This window comes from Amblyomma americanum, chromosome 3, assembly GCF_052857255.1.
Source record: "Amblyomma americanum isolate KBUSLIRL-KWMA chromosome 3, ASM5285725v1, whole genome shotgun sequence".
Classification (NCBI taxonomy): Eukaryota; Metazoa; Arthropoda; class Arachnida; order Ixodida; family Ixodidae; genus Amblyomma; species Amblyomma americanum.
Window position 1 is genome coordinate 193,123,147 of NC_135499.1, and position 16,768 is coordinate 193,139,914.

The window sequence follows — 16,768 nt, forward strand, 5'->3', positions numbered from 1 at the left end:
TTCTTTTCAACCCTCTTCGCTTTTATTTTTATGCCTTTATGTGTTTAGTAGCAGTAATATGCATGTACTCTATTTAATCCGAGCCTTAACTACGATACCGGTCATGTTTATTCGTGAATGCGAGGTTTAAGCCATGGTATAAAGCCATGAAAATGAACTAGTCAGCACCAAGCCATTGACCGGACGGGAGCTTAAAAAGACGACAAAAAATGCATAAGACAGAGCAGACGAGTGAATAAAGCGGTAGAACGGGCAAAACGCACAACGTTTGAGGTGCTGAGCTGTCTGAGCACAGAAAGACCACCCTAGGTTAAACAGCCACTTGTGCTAGTGCTGTCGACGTTCAGAAACAGTGTCGGATCTGTGCGGAAGCGTTGGAAGAAGTTGCGGTGCGGTTTTTCTCAGTGCTTCTTGCGTGCTACGCTGGGATTGTCACCACTGCTGCTCAGTGATCCAAGTTTTCATAACGGAGACCAAAAACGAAGCACAGTGGATCTCGGTCCTTTAGTCGCACTTGCCGCTTCAACTCTGCTTTAGAAACGAGACGTAATCGTGCAAAGACGCGGCATGAGCCATGAGTGACCAGTGGGTTGGTTGCATCGTTGTTGTAGACTGTGGGGACATACTCGGTACGTACCGAGGCAAAATCGAGAGTGTCGACGCGGCCAAACAGCAAATTGTGCTGTCACAAGCGTCTCGAAATGGCACCAAGTGTCTCGTTCCTCAAGTCACAATCTGGTAAACAAGTTTTTGCCATGAGTCTATTCATCTCATGCCTTCGCCAGCACACGAGACTCATTTTTTGTGTGTGTGTGCTTTAGCCTGTTTCAGATTTGCCTGTACGTAATAACTGAAAAGCCCGGCGAATCGGTGCTTTTTTGGGTTACTGACAAGCGCCCCGAGCAGTGTATCCTAGTCCCATTACGGACGTCATGCTTGTCACGTGCATTTTTAACGTGCCGCCTGTTAACATATGATTTTATGGGTGAACAGCTTTGCCTCGCTGCCGTTGAATTGCTAAATTGCTTGTCAGCTAATAAAACTGCTCTCTGTACCGTCTGCATGTGCGCCTAGTACAAATTCATTCAGTGGAAATTAAAAAAAAAAAGACGTTGCATGTTAAATGTTTGTTATGTTGCGCGATGAACCAACTTGCCCTCACTAATGTTCTGATGAGGGGAAATGTTAGCTAGATGGACATGCTTAGTAGCTGTATCTTTCACATGCATACTTAAGTGCACATCACATTGAATGCTAATGGATGCGGTAGTGCAGCAATATTAATAAAACCTTTTATTTCATTATTGATAATTATTGGTTGCGATGTGGCATCACAACCTTGCTGAAATCAAGAGACAGTGTGTAGCTAGCTTTATTTTTGGTACTGCTGCAGTTGATTTTAATTTCTCTGAAGCTTATAATCACGCCACTTAACTTCGTTTTCTCATGTGCAGTGCTCAGGACATTGTGGATCTGAACATCATCAAAGCATCTGAAGGTACACGCGCTGAATCGCCAGTTGTGTTGCAAGAAGTCAATGGTGCACGCAAAGGTAAAAGAGTTGTAATTATGCTCTCTTTAACACTTTGTTACCATCATTATATGTGGGCCATGCAATGTGATGAAGAATCAGAAAAAGGTAAAAGAGCATGAAAAATTTAAGATGTGGGAATAAGGAAAAGAATCCCTTGAATAGCCATATCTGTTAGATTGCCAATTTGTAAGGTAGGACCCGCATCATGCCATTGTCATGGCTTTTAGCTCTGCCTCCTCCCCTCAGTAAAGGAAAATAAAAGAGTTGAACTGAACTGGCACAACATTCTACACAATGGAAGAACTGTGCAACTGAGTCATGCTCGGCGGGAGATTTTTTCCTGTTGCTTCGTCTTTAGGCAGGCTGTAGCGTCAAGCATCGTAATTTGAAAAATGGTCTAGCTCGGAAAAAAAGTCTTTTAGTTACTGAAAATGTACAGTAATAGGACTGATACTAGCTTCCTATCTTGTATTACCTTCTTAAAACTCCAAGATTGTTTTGATGGTCATTTTCTAATACTTGGAATTAGTGCAGGAGGTTTTTATGGTAATTAAGTCAGGTTTAAGCACCTATGGTTTTCATTTATTGCAAATTTTATTGCAAAGTTATCACATATAACTCTGCACGTCAAACCAGGGTATCGAACCGGAATTTTTTCGAGTTCAATTCGAGTTCGTGTTCACACATTTCGGGTTCAGTTCCGAGTTTGGCTCTGGAGCGACGTGTCGTTCCAATACAAAGTAATGGCTGTAAAAATCGAGGCTGTTTTTTACAGAATACAGAGACTCATTCACCTGCTGCATTTACTAAGAATTTCTATTTATCAGCATTTCACATTTTGGTCTCAGACACAAAAAACCAAAAAGAGAAGGTAGCTTTGCTTACCATATTAGTAACTCCATTGCTTCTGTTCTAATATGAGGCTGCTTATGGGTTACCTCTTCTCGTTCATAGCAAGTGCAGACATATGTAATATTTTCACTCATATATTGCTATTGTGAGTTTATGTGATTGCAATGCTGAAATTTCAGGAATTGTAGAACAGAAAGACAACTGGCCTATTCTAAAAACTCTGTGAAGTGCTGCAGCGCTAGCCTGCTTGTGTGGCTGTTATGTCGAATCTACTGATGAGGATAGTTAACTTTTACTTCAAAACATAGCTCTGTGAAAACACTTTCATTTGGTATCATCTGCATTGACTGTTCTGAAATTTACTTGAGTGTAACAAGAGGCAGCCAAGTTGTGAGAGGCAGTGGGGCCATAGTTATGGCCTAAAACTGCGTTGATAAACACGGTTAAAATCATTCACTTCAGTACTCTGAAGCATCAATTATAAGATGGCGTTATCACCCATGCACAGATGCCAAGAAGAAGGCCTCAGTCACTCCCAAGAAAGCAGAGGGACCACGTCGGGCAACGACAGCTGCCATGCGAGACCGTGATGATGCCTGTTTTAGTGCCCCGGTTGACGCCACTGTGCTGGAGCAGGAATTTGACTTTGAGAAGAACTTGGCCCTGTTTGATAAACGGGCAGTGTTTGATGAGATCGACGCTGCGCTGTCACGGCACACACCATTCAGCGACCAGCCCATGCAACCTGGCAGGGCTGGGGGTCACATGATGGTTGCGCCACCCAGTTATCGTTGCGATGAAAATGTCTTGGGTGGTAGTGCACTGGAGTCTATGTGTCGCATACGAGTACCTGGCAGGCAGGAAGTGGACTATGTCACTGGTGAGAATGCAGACGGTCTTTGCTGCACTGCTTGCTGTCTTTACTTTTGTGCATGCTTAACTCAAGGTTACAAAACCAGACCATTTTATGTCTTTTCTTGGTGGCCAGGATCAGCCCCATTTTTTGTTATAGTAGGAACATTGACGGTGCACATAACAGTGTCACATTTTCTGCGGAAACTATCATTGAATTGCAAATTATTTTAAGCTTGAACCTATAGCAGCACTGCAGATTTGGTTTTTGCAATGACATTTTAAAACTGGTGCTTAAGTCAGAATCGAATAGTACATAATCATTTTTCAAAACAGGTCGCAGTTAAGTATGACAGATCATTGCAGTGATGTATTTCTTGCCATGCAAAATGCACAGTGAACGTAATTGCTTCTTTGCATTACATGATTGATTTTATTGCATGTTGACCGCTGGCACTGTCTTCTTGGTCTCATAATGCAGATGCAGGCCTGCTAGTGCCAAGCGTGAGCCTGCAGTTGCGCCAGCGGATCCTGGAAGGAGCAGTCCAGTGTGGATACAGTACTGAGCGACAGATGGAGATGCTTGGCCGTGCTGCATCTGAGATGGTGTTGCAGCTGCTTGGAGGTTGCCGTCGGTATGTTGTGGTTTTGGTTTGGTCACTGGAGCCCGAGTAGCAAAGCAATAAACATACTAGTGTGGCTGACACTCTTTGAAACTGAGGAAGCACAGGGGAAATCCATTTATTAAATGTGGTTGTGGAATGATTTTTGTTAATTTATAGATTGCAGATAAATTGGAAGAAAGTATGAAAAAAGGTGATGTGCCGCCTGTGGTGCTGTGTTCATGACATTCACATATTATATGGTATGCAGTGGCAGCTGAGCAGCATGATAGCTCTTCTCACAGCTTTTTTTTTTTTTGTGGCTACTTATATGCAAGAATGTGTTATTCAGCTTTAAGGGAGTCAGCCAGTGACTGTCCTAACTTGTGGCAGGTGTGTAAGATGCCATGAGACTGCTGCTGGAAGCCAAGTAAACTAGCTCTGCTTGATGTGCCCAGGAACAGCTGTGAGGTTCAACTGCTTCATACAGTAAATAAAAAGTGAAAGAAAAAATGAACTAAAAGTGACGCTTGTTCACTGGAGGTGAATACAGGGCAGCTCAAATGAAGAAAAAATTTACTGGTGATCAGCGCAACTCGTGGGGCAGAGTATATGTTGGCTTGTGGCTCATTGTGACCGAGACTCGGAATTTCGCGACTCTGCCTTTCACTTTACCCTTGAAAGCGGTGGTGATCGATCATGCGAGACGGTGCAGAGGTTCCCGGTGTGCACTCAGCTGCTGGAGAGGAAAGGAGAGGGGAGTAACTTAAAGCAGTCTGCCACCACCACTATTGCTGCTGGTGCAGGCGCACATGTGCAGGCCACACATGCTTCGTGGAGCCGAGACACCCTGTCCTCTTCTCCACTTGTCCACCTCTTCACTCCTCCTTTCCACCTATCTTCCTCTCTACCCACCTCCTCTCCTACTACATTGGGACTGCATTTTTCCCCTCTCCACATTCCGCTCGGGCCTCGAAAGTCATGGTGGGCAGTGATGGCACTTCTAATGCTGCATTAAATGGTCTGGTAGGAAGGTTCAAAACTTCAGGTGTAGCAGTAGCAGCAGTAGTACTGTAGTTCAGTTCGATGCCCTTGCTTTCTTCTCTTTCTCTCTTTTACTCTCTTCATTGATTTGTTAATTTATACTTTTGTTTAACTGAGAAGTTTATGTCTATCTAAATGTGCATATTTTCCTGTAGAGGAATTTATTCTTTACGTTGTGGGGCTTGTACCATCAAGAATGGGCAGCTTGTTTTGGGTGCATTTCAAAGGCATTTTAAAAGCATGTCAAAGGCTCAGTGATGTGATTGCCGTGCTTATTGTGCCAAACTGCGCCAAAAGCATAGTTCCTTACGAACAAAATTCTCAGGTGCCACATGCTTTCCTGAAATCGAAACTTTCAATGGTATGAATCGACTGGATGTGGCATGCACTTCGTGCCGCCGTCGCATTCAGTCCGGTTGTTGCGAGATTATGAGATTCTAGCCGTAGTATAAAATAAAAAAAAATATAGTTTTAGCAAAGCGTGATCCTTGTTTTACTACTGTGAACCGCACCCACAGTGAGCAATCTACGCATTTCGCTGGTGACCCTTAGGACTGCACACCTGCCACTGTGCAGGCGTAGTTGGGTCCCCAGGGAAGCAGATCATGGCAGCAGATTGCATTGCGCTAAAACTGAAAAAAAAAATCGATGAATAAAAGAGAGCATGAATTGAGTTATTACAAATATAGTTAATAGGAACAGCAAAAGGCGATGCGTGGTTGTGCGTCATTTTTCGCTGTGCATAATTCTCACTGACAAAAATAAAAAAAGGGTGACTTATACACCGGAAATATAGTATATATTTGCACCAAACGCTCTCTTTTCTGCTGCCAAAGGCACTTTTGGCTGCTCCAAAAGCTGCTCCAAAGTGACTTCGGCCAGTCACATCACTGAATGCTGCACTAACGAACATTCACACATACACACACACAACCATGCCAAGTGGCATGTGCCAGGTGTACTATTTTTGGCATTACCATATCTGTGTGGTGATGTGGAAGCTGCTCCTAGCATCAGCTAATAGAGTTGAATCCAGAAAACTGTGTACTCATACAAACAGTTTGGGGCCAGCTGTTACTTTGCCTGTAGGCCCCTGGCTCTAATGCTTGTTGCATTGCAGTGACAGTGTGTGTGCCGGCATTATATGTAAGCAGCTTTGCAAACTCAGCTCCTGACTAATTGACACAGCCATGGCTTGGTGCTGTTGGAATGGAAGCTGGACTTAAGCTCACAAGACTTACCTTTGCTCGCAAATATAATGCTACTCGGGCTTCACAGTGCATGTTAAAGGGGCTCTGAAAAACCTTCTGAGGAGAGTGCATTAACCTGCTCAATCATTACAGTGTTCATACTGAGGAAATCACACTACATGGTACAGAAAGACGTGTTCTGTAAAAAGCGGCACACCATTTGAAATAAATTAGTAAAAAGTATGCGCATCGTCTGTCCATGTTCACGTTTTTCTGTACCACATAGCACGATTTCCTCAGTATGAAGCACCAACTAGCCCCCGCTCTTGCCTTGTTGACATTACAGTGTGCTGTCATGAACACCTGAGCCAAATAATACATGTTGAGCTGCAGCAGAGTACCCACAGTCGCCTGCAGAATTTTTGGCAAGCCCTTTCTGGCGACTTTTTCAAACTCACGCCCTCCTCCGTTTTTATGCTCCTAGGTGTGTCGATTAACAGATGTCTGTTAGTTAGATTCTTTTCAGACGTTACGCAGCCACCATGACCACGGTCAATCAACTGCGTTGCTCTGGCGGGTGAGGAAGCTCTGCCCTTTCAGAGAATTCCCGCTCATGTCGGGACCTGGTGGTTGGGCCGAATGGATGGGGCTGGCGGAGGAGTGCTTTCAGTGTACGAAAATCGACGAGCGGAGAGGAAAAAGCGCAAAAATGGTGAAATCTAAATTTTGACTACAGATAACTAAGCTTTGAACCAAAGCATTAGAAAAATTCTTGCTGGTGAATATTCGTGAAGCAGTGTTCTCTGACATCCCAGGCATACTGCAACTTTATTGAGAGCCCCTTTCAGAGCGCCTTTTAATATTACAGGATCCTTTAAACCACTGAAGGCCAGTATGGACTGTCATCAACAAGATAATTTCACAAAATTAAGGATTATATCACACTGGTTTTGAAATGCATCCATTAATCTGAAAGGTTTGAGCTGGTTTTAATTGATAGCTTAGAAGCCTCGGTGGAGCGATAACCTGGTGACCACCCGCATCACACCTGGCAGGTTGCCACACTTGGCACCTGTCGACAGTCTTCTTACAGCCTGTCCACTTGTAGAGGAGAGAAGGGAGACGCCAGAGTTGGAATATAGTCAGAGTTGGAATAGATTAGCGAGTGAAAGAAAAATGCTGTGGCATTTCCTCCCCATCAATTTAATTAATTTATCACCCCTAAATTTTTACATACCTTGTTTTTGTCTAATTGATTGACGTCAACTTTAAAAGTAGTATAGTATAGCAGCGGTCATGCAAGCAGCAGCAGCAGTAGTTATAGTTAAGAGGGGACATGGCTATGAGGGGTGAAATTTTTTTATTTTTTCCCGTAATGAAATGAAATTTAGCGTTCTTAATGGAAAGTTCACTGAATGCTGAAATACAAAATTTAATTGAAATATCTTGAGTAGTTTTGACATTATATATTTTTATATACTTCATTGCTATACCAAAATTGCAGAAAGCCTGGTATGACAACAATACACGGTAGAAGTCTGCACTCTTAAGCTTTACCCAAAAAAATGTTTGATGCTGTGACATTGTCCAAATATATCTAGCAGTCTTACATTTTTCTGTGCAAAATGGTATATCCACCCTTGCATACTGCACTCATTATTGTTAAGGAAATTAGTGACAGATTGAAAAGATGTAACATAATTAAAAACATAGGAAATCTCATCATAAAGAATATTTCAGTAAATACAGTGCAACAAACTGCATGAAAATTCATGAAGCCCTTACTGTGCTGCGCTTTCTGCAAGCAGGGCAGTCAGGTCAGAGAACACTTTTGAGAAAAGCCGAGATTTTCATGGAGATTTCAATCAGTTTTTTGCTATACAGTCACAAAATATTTTTTTTAAAGTCAGTTCGGGGCTGTTTTTGGGGAAATTTTTTCGGGATGTGATTAAAGACTTTATAGATATGAAATCTGGTGTTTTCTAAAATTCGATTTTTTCGAGATTTTCGTGATTTGAAAGCTGGATCGCCCGTTAATAGTATTAGCACCAGCAGCAGCCACAGTAGCTATTCTAGAGTGGCAGTGCGTGATGCTTGCATGTACACTGTCGCTGGCAGGGTTTTGTGAGTGTGGCACCTGCTGTTGCAGGCTAAATCCTGGCAACAGCCACCAGCGGCCCACAGTGGCGGTAGTTTGCGGGGCCCACCGACAGGGGAGCCAGGCAGTGTGCTGCGGCCGGCAGCTGGCTAACCACGGTGTCGAGGTGCTGCTCTGGCAGCTGCCCCTGCTGGCCTCCAGCTCAACTCTACCGGACCCACTCTTTCCAGCCGAGATGGCTCTCTTCCGCAGCAGTGGAGGAAAAGTGCGGCACACTGCTGCCGGTGAGTGCTTACCTGATGTCCTCCCTGCACTTTATGTGGGACAAACAGGTGAAACGTGTGCAGTGCTTTAGCGCAAGAGGCCTGCCTTGCTGGTCACCTGAGCCAACGTTAGTTTGAGAATTTTTGCAGCTCTGACAAGATGAAACATAATAAACGGGGCGTGGTGTTGCAGGACAAAAAGAAGGCAATACAGCACTGAACCTGTGGTTCTGGTGAATGAGCTTTGAACAGATGTGTCGCCTACGATGCTACGCCTGAATATCAAGAACGCTACGCATTAGTGGACCATCTTGTCTTCCTTGCTTTGTTCTGTTCTTCTGTACTGCAAAGAAACTGAACTAGTGTGCTGACTACCCAAAGACAATGTCTTGCCTGCCACTTTCACCTGACAATGAACAGCAAGTTTGGTAGAAAATGATTAAGTGTGCCAGATGAATGTTTTGCTGCTGTCACTCTTCACACACTTGTACATGAACACGAAAAGATATTAGCGTGCACTGAAACTTGCTATAATGTGGAACACATTGACAGCAGAAGGTGCGAGCAAAAAATTAGGGGGACACTTCAGCTCCACCCTTAAGGGTATAACATGATAGCATTACTGGCTCCCTTCAGCAGTTTCTTTTCACACACAGTCAGTGTTCTTTGTTCACATTCACACATTGACCACAGTCATCACAACATAGTTTCCACATTCTTATCTCTTTTAAGTCTTCCACACTTCAGTTTAGGAACAGAATGTTACTCTAATTAGTATGTTGCTCATTAGTACATCTGTAATTCATTCCACTAATTACCACATTACTGAGCTTCAAATGAGGCTAACACCACACACACACACATCAACCCCCTTGTACCTCAGCCAAGGGCACATGCCTATGTGGCCTAGTCAGTAGCGTGCATGGCTGGCGACCTAAAGGTCATGGGTTCAAATTCCTAATAAAATTTATGGTAATTTTTCTTTATGTGAAATCTATTACTTTATAAAGTTAAGTGCAGACGTTTAATTCACATTAGAAGTCCTCTTTTCAATTATTTTCATTCCAAAGATCCACGCGTGATGTGGACTTATTGTGCAGATGCTGCCGGGATGCCGCTGAGTTTTCTGCTGATCTGGAGCCTTGACGCTGTCGCATTAGAACACTGATTGTGGGTAGTTCTAGAACTTGGCGCTGCAGATGTGAGAGCTGCACACTACATCGTACTTGCAGATGCTGCATACGCACGCATTGGGCAGGACTTAATTATCCTCTTTTTAAGAAGGGTTGGGAACAGCTGCCACGGGCAGTATGAGCACTTTTTTCATCCCTGTCCACAGCCAATAAAAGAAGAGTGCAACAGATCCTTTCTGATACGTCTTTAAATGCATGGGAAAAATGGGTATTATCTGGGAAAATATATCATGCAAGCCACCATGATTTTAAATAAAGTTACAGCATTTACACTTGTCGCATGATTGCAAAATTCAGCTAGAACTAGTGTAAATGTCAGTTTTTTTTTAATGTCTCTGCCCCTTTCATTCCGTCTTTAATCTATTCATGGTACGGTACAGACAGCTGCTGCACCTTTCCTTATACTACTTACGACCCCTACCCTGACGCGCCCTCTGTTGCTTTGGCAGAGTGAGGACACTCGTGCCTCAAGCTGCGTAATGTGGCATAAACATTGACAGTTTTAGAACGTTAGCTCTTATTTGCTCATCCCTCAGTTATGTGCCATTGTCATCGGTGTCTGCAGCGCCACTTGCCAGCCACCACCTGCCATGGCTGGCAGGTGACTAGTGGGGTTAGGAAAAAAAACCCTCTCTGCTTTTAGGGTAGAGGAGGGAAGAGGGAAAGAAGGTGGGAGGTGCCGGGTGGCCTATTAGCTTGGGTATCTGCATCGGCTGCGGGAAGTGGGTGGTTTGAAATCCACCGAACCCAACGTCAAAACCCATTGCAGGGTATCGATACAATCCTGGTTCCATGGCGGTAATTACAATGTACCCGCTCACCAGGGCATGTGGGTCACGAGCTTAGCTCTCTCATTTTGACTTTCATTTTAGAGTGTTCACTCTTACTGGCTCGTTTCTCTGTTCCGCATCACCCATGTCTTCGTCCCCCACCTGCCTTGGCTGGCAGGTGGAGAAGTAGAGGTCTGGAAACCCCCTCTCCACATTTAGGTGAGAGGAGGGAGAGGGTACAGTTTCGACGCTGTGAACTAGGAAATCATCTGGACTGAAAACATGTGAATGAGGTACTACTGTAAGTCTTGATTTCATGTTATGCCACTGTTTGTCATTTAAATATGATATCCCTGTAGTATGAGCAGTACTCAGTGGCCACTGAGAAATGTGTATGCTAGGTGCAGCAAATTAGATGAGTCACATTTAGTGAAAACACTTGGAAGGAGGCAGCAAATCAACCAGGGGCACAGATTCAAGTAAGGGCAGTTTGTAATCGGTAGGTATTTTTGTTCAGATACTTTTTAGTTTGGCAAAATCTGCAGGCTGCGCTGGTGGGCCAATGACGGGCAATGCTGTGCAGGTTGTTTCTGAAGTATTTGAGTTTTTATGGGTAATGTGCCATAAACGACTGAACATATGTGTCCTGCCAATAACTGATATTGTCGAGTTGTAGTGGTTATGTGGAGCTGTTATTTCAGCCAGAGAATAAAAATTAATCAACAAACAAGTTCATCTGGTCTCTAATTTAGAATATATGAGAGAAAAAACATTTTTATACAGTTTTTATATGTCATTTCATGTATATGTAGTGAATACTTTTATTTTTCAGTCTTTTTTTATTAGTCACACCATAGTATTAGTGTATAGTGAGTGCAATGGGCTTTGAGATTCTAATGGTCATTTACAAACCTCCATTGAGCTGATGCTCAGTGACTGCAGTGAATTTTGAATTGTGACTCAAAAGAAAACTGCACTGGGAAACACATGTATTCTCTGACACTGTAAGGTGCTCTTTAAAAAAGTGAAGTCAAGTTGGATGCTGTCCCATAAACCGATAATTTTGTGCCACTGCAATCTGCCTCCTTTCTTTTTTACCTTGCCCTCCCTCCCTGTGTAGAGCTTGCAAACAGCAAAGTGGACCTGGTGCTGGCAGGTTTGGACTCGTTGGATGGCATGAGCCAAGCTGACCCCATGGCCATTGCCACCATGGCCAACTGGGTGCAGCAGAGCAAAGCTCCAGTGCTCTGGGTAGACCCACCGCCTTTAGGCAGCACTGTGGCTCCGCCTCCCCGATGGGTGCTCATGCCTGTCTTGCCCCTGGCTATGGATGCCAGCATCGTTGCCTCAGCGGGACTATACTTGTGCGACATTGGTGTGCCACGTCGTGTCTTCCGCGACTTGGGTATTGAGTACACCTCCCCCTTTGGGTCGAAGTTTGTGGTCGTGCTTCATGCAAAAAAGCCATGATGGTCCGCTGTTGTGCATGGTGAATGCTGCTCTGACATGTCACTGTACTCAAAAGGAACTGCTTGGCTGATGTGTCTCTTTTGAAGCGAGTGCTAATGTTGAAGAAAGACAGGCAAAGTAGGAAGAACTAAAGAAGTGAAAGCCAATAAAATTTGGTGGGATGTGGAGGGCCTCTTAGCCATGTGATAAGCTGTTTGTGTATATATATAAGCATCTCAACCTTTGTCAAACCGTTGTGCTCCCATAGGCTCAGTGTGGGCTATGTTGAAAGTGCCACTGCATGTTGTTGTCACTGTCACTGCAAGGCTCTTGTACAGCTCATATGAATGCATTGCATGTAGGAAAACTGGAGCTATCGTGCGTGGAGAATGAAGTGTTTTAAAGATGTACACAAAATTGGAAGATTCTCATATGGAATAACTTGAAAGAAGACGACAGCCTTTGTAAATAGCCTGTGTGAAAAATGTGGAAGCCTTGAAGTGAATTCCTTCCTTGTGGACACTTTCGTGGTGTAAAATTATACTAAGCTTGTGCTTGGAACGTAGCATTGAGTCCTCCACACGCTAGACAGCTCCTTAGGTTTTTTTAACTTCACTCGTGAATGGCCACTGGTGTGCAGTTTTTGATGGGCCACATGCTGTGCAGTTTCCGTTGTGTCCCAACTTTCGTTTTTCTTAGCCTCATATCTTGAGTTTGGGGGTTAAACTACCATGGTAGCATTTCACTTAGAAGGCAAAAAGCAAATAAAATGCACATTTAATTGTGCAATAGCTGAGGTGCAGGGGTGTGGCGGACCTCCATCTGCATTGGCGTGCATGCTCTTGTTGGTGTGCTGCAGTGGTTTTAAAAGCTAAACTTGCTGTGGCCTTGCACACTGACCATAAGACAACGTCACACAGTTGTCGGTGCGGGAGGACCTAGCCACATTGTTCCACATTTTTTGGCCTTGTGCAAGTTCTTAAGTCTGGTACTTTTGTATAAAACTCTGAAATCATATCTGCATTGCCCAATGGTTTGGACTCATTTTGGAGTTAGATTATGGGTTACTGTTGGGTCCACAAATAAGAGAAGTCTGCTTTACTCGCTCTCCTATGACAGCATCCCTAATGCTCGGAGTGATGGGGGTGCTTCAGCTGTGGGCATTACAAGCCTGTGCTGTGTCACCAGAACTTACTGTCACTCCACAGCAGCCCCATTTGTTTTCTTGTCCAGTGCATGCTCTTTCGCTACTTTCTTGCATTGTCAGTGAAGTCCTTTGTTCCTGTAGACTAGTGAACTCAGAGTTCTCGGTGTATTGGAAGTTATGCCACTGTGTATGTTCATTTTCTGCTCACTTAAATAGAGTTGTAAGTGTAACGTTCGACCATTTTCAATGTGAGTCATTTCGCAGTCAGTGCTGTGCTTTGTTTTTCAGTTATTCCTGTTCTGTATGTATTGCTGGCTAAGACAGCACTTAGTTTCTTATGTGTGTGATACATTCTCTGAGCAGCTATGCTCATTCTATTACCAGGCCATACAGCGTTGATGTTGCCGTGTCGCTGGCATTGTGTGTGTGTTGGCATTTGATGCAGCAAAAAAAAAGTGCGTTGTATTTTTATTTATTGGTGCCTAGGTAAAAGAGCAGGGTATGCACTCGAATGTATTGAACTACAAATTTGCAGGCAGTTTGTGGATGAAACCCAAGTGGGACCTATGTACAGAACACAGATTTAATACCTGGACCATTGGAGTATGTAATCCGTTATAAGTCATGCCATCTGGCTGCAGTCTAGAAACAGTCACCTGCGCTTACCAGATCATCATTATTTATCAAAGTGCTCTGGCATGTGTCATGCCACTTGCTGTGAAGCATCATAATACTAAGTGGACATCTCGTATCATGCATGGTTGATGCAGCGAGTGTCACGGGTTTGGGTGGTGGTTATTGCTGTTCATGTGCCTTCTATTACAGCAGATCTGAACTGTATATGTGTCTTTATTTGTGTTTCTGTAAGGATTGATAAAATGTCACAACCATAGCACACACTTGATGGCGGATCCATATTGGCATTAATTATTTGTTGGACTTTTCAATAAACATTTGAGGGAGAAAAATACTTTTGTTCATTGAAGGTACCACTCTAAATCACACTTCTTGGATGCCGTGAAAAACACTGGGATCTTTCAATTGTTACTATACATCCCCACATTGTCATTCATTACTTATGTCTACCTTTTCCATATGAAGTTTTGTTTCCAAAAACGTTTAACCGTCCACTTCATGTAATTGATCTCATTAACCTTTGTTTCTGTGTAATTTCTTGTATAGCTTTGATCATGTGTGTTCATTTTTCTAGTACTTTGAACAACTTTGCGGCATTTATTGGTGCTAATATGGAAAGCGTGGTGGTTGACAGCAGGAGCATGAAGTAATGCTTTGCAGCAGCAGTGGTTTATTAAAAAAAATAATAAAAAGGAAGGATAAGATTTTTGCTAGCCCTGGCATCTGCCATTGATACAGAAGCACCTGAGCTGGGGCAGAGGAAATAAAGGATAGCAGGCAGAATGGAGAAATAAAATGAAAGAGGTGAGGGGACAGGAAGTGCAACACCCCAGTTCCTGGTGAAATCTGAGATCAGAGTCATCATGCTTCGTTTTCTATCAGTAGCAAATCGGTTGCCACTAAGTTTAAATTTATGTGCTCAAGCAGCACTTAGGTTGCATTGCGACGTCTTGTTTAAAATGCATAATGCATATCGAGTCATGCTTTTGTTTCAAATTATCACTCACTGTTGCTTCACATGCACTACTTCGTGACATCTTCATTGCGTCTGGGAAAACTGGTGCTGTGGTTGCGCTCTTGTTTTTCAGGTTTTTTTTTCTTTCAACCTGATGCTCGCATTAAGGTGCAGCAATGATGATTTGGTTGCAAATAAACAGGTTATCTGCAGAACTTGACTTTTATTTGTGTAAGAGCTATAAATGTAGCTGTGCTGTCTTTCGGGACCTTGGTAGGGAAAGAACTGTGCATGACAGGATACAAATTATAGATATATCATGTTATATTGTTGCCTTGAGAGCATGCCTGTACTTTCAACAGGTATGCTAGATTTTTAGCTCTATCAGCTCAGGACAGGACAAACATCTTTTGCTTTTTTTTGTTCCTTGTATGCAGTTATGACAGAAGTTACTATCTTACTTGTGTAACAAGGTGTTAGTTGCCAACACTGAATTTCACTTCACTGTTTGAAGCACCATTTTCATTGGTACAGAAGTTGGCTCAAAAAGGAGAGATATCAAATGGTCTGTGCAGCCAGTGCATAGTACTCGGCTGCAATTATGGTGGCTGGTGGCATAGACACAAAGGTTCGTAATACCCTTGGGGTGCCTTCGGGCATTGAAAGGAAGAGAAAAAATTAACTTAATTTTTTTTTCCTTCGTGTCTCTTAGTTAAAGGTACATGCAGGTAGGGCGAGAAGATGTGTAGGGTGTCTACACTGCTGACCTCTTGGAGCTTGTTTGGTGTGCTGTTTGCTCGGCAGTGGAATAAAACTCAGTGGTTATTTTTCTTTAAATATAGTGGCCAACATGCTGACTTCATGTGATGGAAGCTTCAAATGAATCTCGACTGTGGTACTTCATACTGTAGATTGGTTGGTCAATAAACGAAAATTGGGTGTTTACCCCGCACAATCAATTTCTGTTGCAGTGCAACTTTAATCAGTTTTTTAATGTCTGTCTGCATTAAGGAAGCCAGAAGCCTCGAAATTCTTGAGCTTATATTATAAGGTGAAAATTTACAACTGGGAATCTGCTGGTTTGTGCTGATATTTGTTGGTTTCAGTTGGTCCAAACAAGAACCTTGCTGGTTTTGACTGTGCCAACTGGTTCCAGCAATGGAGCTTGCTGGTTTTAAACTGGTCAAACTGCACCCAGCAAGAACCTTGCTGGTTTTCAACAGGACCAACAGCATAAACCTGCTGGTCCCAACTAGAGTCACTAAATATTTAGTGACTCTAGTCCTAACTATAAAGCCTGCTGATTTTGAACTGGGATTTGCTGGTTCCAGCTGAACTTTTTGCTGTTCACTTTGGAGAACTTTTTCCATTGTTTGGATGGTAATGAAGTTCTTTAGCTAAAAGAAATTTCAAGCTAAATCTTTTGGATTGAGTCCGCTATAAATTGCATAAAGAGTGCCTATATTTGATGAGAAAACTCTGCTCATTATCTACATGTAAGTCGTAAATGTATTAGTTTGCTGTTGCTCTTGTTGCTGCTTGCCGAGTGAGGTTTGAAGCTGTACGTGTGGTCTGCGTGGTCTTGCAAGGTGACTTATTTTAGCGTATGTACCTACGTTCCAGCAGCTGTTTGGGAATGTGCTAATAACTCAGCACTGTTGAAACCAACACTGCTGCAACCAGCAGATTCCCAGTTCGAAATTTACACCTGGGTATAATTTCGTCCCGTAGATATTCTTTTTAGGTAAAAAGAAACACATTAACAACAGACTACTATTTGTTGTTGTTTTAGAGGAATTGTGTGTGGCGGTCCTCAACGGCCCTGAAAGTGGGCGGCTTCCAGGCTTCGATGCGCACATCATCGCGGCACCCTAGCTTTCACCACGACCGGCTTTATTGGCTTTATTACTAATAAAGCCGGTGGTGGCTTTCACTGCTTCCACGCCCCCCTCTCTACCCAAAGCATAGAGCTACTCGCAGAGCTACTACAGAGCTCAAAGGCCTAAAGCGCCTAGAGCAGCCGGACCATCAGGGCGTTTTCGTCATTTTCGTTAATCAGATTCGAGTAAGATAGGCACAGCTTACTTGTGCAAGGCGTTCCGCAAAAAATGTGGCTTTCATTCTATTATTGCGCAACCTGCAGTAATTAAGCTAACTAAAAAATTTCGCCATGCTCCGCTTGG

General features: G+C 43.3%; 1 protein-coding gene across 1 annotated transcript; it reads left to right on the forward strand.

Moving 5' to 3' along the window:
- Positions 1-13: 13 nt before the first annotated feature.
- Positions 14-15,543, forward strand: Edc3 (Enhancer of mRNA-decapping protein 3). Its single transcript, XM_077659415.1, has 6 exons — positions 14-738; positions 1,455-1,552; positions 2,895-3,266; positions 3,720-3,873; positions 8,224-8,456; positions 11,519-15,543. Exons 1-6 carry the CDS (start codon positions 575-577, stop codon positions 11,866-11,868), a joined length of 1,371 nt encoding a protein of 456 aa, XP_077515541.1. The 5' UTR covers positions 14-574; the 3' UTR covers positions 11,869-15,543.
- Positions 15,544-16,768: the final 1,225 nt, after the last annotated feature.

Bases quoted from the DNA above. Each gene is read 5' to 3' on its own strand.
- Edc3 (XM_077659415.1), top strand. From the start codon at position 575: ATGAGTGACCAGTGGGTTGGTTGCATCGTTGTTGTAGACTGTGGGGAC. The intron at 3,267-3,719 runs GTGAGAATGCAG...CTCATAATGCAG, and splicing joins GGAAGTGGACTATGTCACTG to ATGCAGGCCTGCTAGTGCCA. The intron at 3,874-8,223 runs GTATGTTGTGGT...CTGCTGTTGCAG, and splicing joins CTGCTTGGAGGTTGCCGTCG to GCTAAATCCTGGCAACAGCC.